The sequence below is a fragment of the Monopterus albus genome, unplaced genomic scaffold (assembly GCF_001952655.1).
Source record: "Monopterus albus unplaced genomic scaffold, M_albus_1.0 scaffold81.1, whole genome shotgun sequence".
Classification (NCBI taxonomy): Eukaryota; Metazoa; Chordata; class Actinopteri; order Synbranchiformes; family Synbranchidae; genus Monopterus; species Monopterus albus.
In genome coordinates, this window is record NW_018127961.1 from 586433 (window position 1) to 592432 (window position 6000).

At 41.5% G+C, this 6000-nt stretch overlaps 1 protein-coding gene across 7 annotated transcripts in view; it reads left to right on the top strand.

Annotated features, from left to right (window-relative positions):
* The window catches only part of vps13b (vacuolar protein sorting 13 homolog B), a 360621-nt gene that overhangs the window by 259679 nt on the left and 94942 nt on the right, over nucleotides 1-6000 (top strand). For 6 of the 7 annotated variants that reach the window (XM_020606753.1, XM_020606747.1, XM_020606748.1 and 3 more), the window contains exons 35-36: nucleotides 5109-5450; nucleotides 5772-5813. In XM_020606753.1, the coding sequence (XP_020462409.1) occupies nucleotides 5109-5450; nucleotides 5772-5798 (369 nt within the window). In that variant the 3' untranslated portion in view covers nucleotides 5799-5813. Of the gene's footprint in view, nucleotides 1-5108; nucleotides 5451-5771; nucleotides 5814-6000 lie in introns of those variants that run through there. The other variant, XM_020606756.1, reaches the window with a different exon arrangement.

Below are 6000 nucleotides of genomic sequence, written 5' to 3' on the forward strand. Positions count from 1 at the left end.
AGGTTTTCGTTGAGCAGCACTCTGTAGTTCCCCAGTTAGGCCACATTAACTCACTTGTTTCATGATATTAGTTTTTATTCCCCAGACTTTATCATTTTGTGTCTTTGACTCTAAGACAGAGCTTTTCCGGTCCATAAAACAACTGAAGAACATCAGCTTAGCATTCCTGTTTTCTTGTCACTTCATCTTTCCTTCTGTTTTTCAGTTAGGTATTTCACAGGCGTTCCTCTGTTTAGGCCAGCCGTGCCATACTGAGTCCTCTCCTCACATCTCTTCCAGTAGGTCTTTCCAGACCCAGTGCTTTAGGAATGTCAACATGCATAAATTGTTATTGTCATCCGGATGTTTCCTTTCCCCCCCTAATGTCACTTGGCATCAGGGGAACTACAGTAGGGAGTCTCTGACACTGTAGGCAAAATATTCTCATGTTATTTTTATAATCCTGTCCAAAGTACAGCTAGAAAGACAAAGATACTAAGGACAGATGCTTGGAGGCATGCACTGTGTGAATAGAGAACAAAATGTGAAGGATGTTGTCTTTCACGCTGTTAACCCCTGGAGTAATAAAGCCATCCTTCCAGCAGTACTGGGTCAAGGGAGCTAAAATGGCCCCGCTCAGCACTTGAGAGTGTGCTATGTTTAAAGTACATTTGACAGTCACTCTGATGCACTTGGCATCCATTTGTAAACCTAGGGGTCACGACCTTCAACTGTTTCCTTGTTGTGGTTCAGTTTAAGTGAATGGCAGGCTTCCTTTATTTCTGATACAAAGTTGAATATATCTAATGACTGCCTTTGATGCCCCTGTTTGCTTTGTGACTGCTGTTATGATGCACAAAGAGAAGTGACTACATATTATAAATGTCTTCCCCTCTCCTGTTCACAAGAAAATGAGAGCATGAACTGCGGTCTTTATGGTGTTTGGTTAAGTATTATTGTTATTATTTGTGTTTAAAAGATGAGGTATTGCTGCATTGAGGTTTTCTTCCATCTGCTCAAAAGCAGAGGCCTGCTGTCAGCTTTATGGGTCTGGTAAACAATAGCAGGTAGCACAGCAGGGGCCTAAATTGTAAACTCTGATGTAGTCAAGATAAAGTTAATTTCCGTGTGGGTGCCCTGCAGACAAGTAGCTCAACTGAATAGTTTTGTCAGAAAAGATTTAGTAGTCTGATGAACATTGTACAGGAATTACAAGAGAACATTGTAAAAGTGTGGTAAACATTTTTAATAAGAAGTGTTACTGTAATGTTACCTACCACCTGCCATGCATTTCATGTAGGTAAAAAATGCTGCAAATTGCAGCTTTAACTTACAGTTGCAGCGTTAACTGTCATATTTGTTTAAAATAACCCTAACCCTGTGGCGTTGACAGCCAGATATGTAAACACAATGCAGCTTTTTTATTTGGTCAAAATCATGATATGGTTTTTAAAAAAAGAAGAAGAAGAATTCTGTTCTTGTTCTGTTTCTGGCTCTCAGTGAAAACTCAGTCCCCACATACTTCAAGCTTTTCTTTGATCAGCTCTGTAATTTTCTAATAGTGTCAAGATGCTGACCTCTTTCACTCAGCACTAATGTTCAGGTTCTTTTCATACCGCTGCCTCGACCTTCACACAGCTGGCACTGTGGTCACTTCCTAGTGATGTCACTCAGTTAGCCTTTCCATTCACCAACACTTCAGTTCACCAGCAGACATTTAGTGATCATGTTTGTGTTGTTAGAATTATGCTGTTTACATTTCTGTTTCTATTACAGAATGTGTTTTTAGTGACATTTGTACTTTGTCATATTTACAGCTGTTTTTTTTTTGTTATTTTAATGCTTGTCAGGCTAGTAGCAGAAATGTTTATTTTAATGTCTTGCTTTTGCTCTGAAATCTTCTGTCACCCTTAAAATATAGCGATCAGTCTTCTTGGGTGCTTTTTGGCTCCTTTCAGAGCTTTTCATGTCTCATAAACTTGGGCACACTGGAAGCTTTTATTATAAAATTTGACTGGATTCAAACTTTACTGTGGAAATGTGGCTGTTAAATGGGCCCTTTTGAAAGGAATAATAGTCACCTTTGCTACTTGGACTGAATTTATGATATTCTTTCCTGTCGACTATCATGGATTTCCCCTATCTTTTTAAAACATGCAGATTTTTCATGTTCTCTGATCTCTGAACCTCAATTGCATCTTACTTTTCATTCATCTGGAAACAATCAGCTGCATATGTGCATATTCGGATGTAAAAGTTATGTTGTCATATTTGACTAGCCAGCCAACACTGTAAATGGGTGGCATTTGGATGATGTGACACTTGCTTCCACATATTAGCCTTCCTCTATCCAAGCTGTTCTGAGTTACACTGACAGAACTAGAGGTCAGAAGTCGTACAGATACATTCTGATATGATTGGCACTTGGGAGGCTCATGGTTTCACACATTGGGGATTATCCTCCATTTGCCAGAATGTTCTTCTTAGTGACCCTGAGGGGATGACTTCATGATTGGCTGATTGAGGGGAGGTGTGCATGTGTGTGAAGTCACATGGTCATGATCATGAGCAACTAAGTCCAGAAAAGGATTGCACTGCGATCTGGAAACAGCACTTCAGTGTAGCCATCATTTAATATAATAGAAAGTAATGGTTGAAAAGGGGGATTTCAGCCAGGACCAGACATGTAACTACAGCGCATGCTTATATTCTGAATTTATTGCCTTCTGTCAATGAATAAATTGATGACAGGTTACATTTTATAGACCACAGAGCCACAGATTTACATTTTCTCTGTGTACCTATTCTCTTTTTCAGTGAGTAAGCACAATGGGGATATAACTAAGCCCAGAAACACACAAAAGACTGAAGTTGTGTGCTTTAAAGCTCAAGCTGAGATCAAACCCTTGGGAATGACTGCATGTGTGGTTGTGTGTCCACAAATGCACTGAATGCATATGTTAATTCAAACCCTGTGAACAACTGTGCACTGTGGTATGTTTTCTCATTGTCTCTTTCCCCTGCTCCTTCCATTTGTGTTCCCCATTATCCCTTATTCCACTTGTAAGCAAATCTAAATATAGACCAGGAATTTGCTTAGGGGGCACTCTCTTAGTAGTGGTGGTTAAAGAGAAGACAGGGTATGTGCTGTAATTGTAAATGCATGTGTACAGTCTAAGGTTGGGAAGAGAGACAGAGAAGCGTAAAGACTATCTGGCAGTTCCTCCTGGCGCTTGCTGTTTTCCAGCTGCTGTGCAGCTTATTTGTCCCTTCCAACATGAGGAGCCCCTTGCAGTGGCCATTTTGCCTTTGCTGAATACCTTTTCAAATACCTCTTTACCTCCACATAAAGAGGTATTTGAAAGGTTTCACCCGCTTTAACACAACCCACATGGAGACAGGTCCAGGGCCTTTTCAGCCTTTTCTCCCCACCCCATTGCTTGGAAAATCTTACAATTCTACAGAAAAGAAGTGCACACATCCTGTCCTCATTAGGCCAGGGAACGGAGAGGGATCTGGCAGGGCCGATCCTATGGAAGCCCAACACATGAGCCCGGCCTAACAGAACAGGCAGCTGGGCAGGCATGCTGCTGCGTTTTATATGACTCTTGTTCTTAGTCTTTGATGATACTGTTTAGAATAGGAAATATCTAATAGATCAAGTATTCTGTCTAATGTGCTGCCAGTGGGTTTAGGATTTGCCTCGAGGTCTTGAAACACTATCTCCCCCACAGCAATAATGTACATTTAAAATTCTCATGAAGTGGTGGGAGGGGGCAGTATAGAGAACACGAGGGGGAAGCTGAGAGTATATGCTCTAATAGCAACCATCTGCAGGTTAGAGCCAACGAGGGTGGGATAGGATGGGACACACCTTAGGCTGAAAACTTGCTTTCTGTGTGTGTTCTGAAGTTTCACTGCATCATAATCATGTTTCAAAAGACAGCAGTAGCTAACTGAAACTGACACTGTACCCATTACATGGATAGGATTAATAAGCGGCTAAGAGTTGGACATGTTATTGGAAATGATGATGATGTATAGGCCCAAATCTTTTCATAGTGCACCTGATCAGCCAGAAACAGTTGAAGTGATGCAGTGGTTCAGTAAACTGGAATGGCCTAATGTGTTTACCTCTGCCCTCTTTGCCCTGTCTTTTTCCATATGTTTCCTTCTGATCTTCTGTTGGCCTCGGCTCCGCTGCAGGAGAGCAGGGAGTGCTTTTGTGGGCATGTTTTTTTTTCTCTCTCTCTCTCTCTCTTCTGAGCATTTCCAAAATATTTTCCATGCACTTGGGGAATTTTTGAAAACTAAGTGCTTATGTTTATTCAGCTTTTTAAATTTTTTTTACCCATGTGTCAGTTTTTCATAAACATGTCCAGTAATTTATTATTTGGTAGTTACTGTAGAAGTTTGCCTCCTTCCTGTCATATAGGAACCAGCAGCGGCTTCTTTGTAGTCTTGTAGATGGCATGCTTTGGTAGCGGAATAAATTTTTTCTTGAGTCCTAGCAACTTACTGTACTCACACTGATTTATAGCCTTTGTCACTGAAAGCTTTTTATTTCCACAATGGCTGGAGCTTTCCCAATATCCATTAGATGGAGCCAAGCATAAAATCACAGCTGCTTTATACACAGTACCACAGTTACTGCACACAACACTTGAATTTGCCAGGGTGAGACTCTTCCCTAAAGATATTTCCAATATTGCAAGAAGTGCTAAATGATTTCTAGACAGAGAAAGTCCCAGAGCATGCCTTTAATGTCTCTGTGACTGTGTAATGCATTCCATTTGGTTTGTTTGTCCATGGGGTCAGTCAGACGAATTATTTGGTTTGTCCATCTGCAAAGGTTCCAAACAACAAACAAATGTTATGTTACACACACACACTGTTCACTAACAATTGGAATTGCCATTCTATCTCCTTTTTTAGCCTGGTTCTTCTTGAAAATTTGCTCATATAACATGGAAACTTAGTTCGGCCTGTGAAGGTAGCAGGTAAAGCACAATTTTTTGCAGTGAGGCCACTTCCTCTCCCTCTTGCAGCCATCTCCAGTTGATTTCAGTGTCCAAAAAGCTGAGGGTCAGTGTGAACATGGCCTTACCCTTCACTCTTTCTGTGTACAGGTGCGTCGACATGAGCAGGAGTGCGGAAGTCGTGACCCTGTGGCAGGTGTGGACTCCTCTTCACGTCACAGCGGGACTGGGCAGGACAGCGGCTTTGGCAGCGACAGTGCTCGCATCCGCATTGTCCAAATAGAGCAGCAGTGTGGGGCCAGCCATCACTGCATTGCTAGGCCCTCCCACAAGTCCACCATTACCAAGAACCTCAGCTTCATTCCTTTTGACATCTTTCTCACTGCTAGTAGGCTATCTGTCATGACCTATGCTTGCTCCAGTCCCCAAAAGGCCCTTCCCTCATCATCGAACACCCCCAGCACACTGGAGGAGAAAGAATCTGGGAGTAAGGTAAACAAAAAGCCTTTGGTTTGGACGCTCTCACATGAGTCAGTCCCTGGATCTGTCAGTTGTCCATGTGTGTATAATTATTCATACCATACACAATAGCAAGATGTGTCATTTATGCGAGCATTGCTTTGGTACATAGACCAATATTGCATGTTTTTTTTAAACAGCTTTATAATTTAGAAGGGCATTATGTGGTTGATGAGGACATTTTCATACTGTCCAAATTTATATAACTGAATTTAATCTAATCTAGTGATGTGTTGTACTGTAACATGAATTTGTACAGTACAGTACAGTTAGTCAGTGTGGTGTTCTCTTCAGTCTGCCTCTGCCCAGCTAGCTGCCTGAGAACCTTCAACGTACATGTATGATTTATACTAAAAGGCTGCTCTTTACACCGAGTCCAGGTTAATGCTATCCAGACAGGTACAAAACAGCTCAGTATTACCCCACAAAAAATAGTTGTCATAGGCATTCAGAACTGTAGAGCTTTTATTCCTGCTAATGAGACTGTCTACTGTATGGTATTCTTCTGCATTTGCTGTAGAGG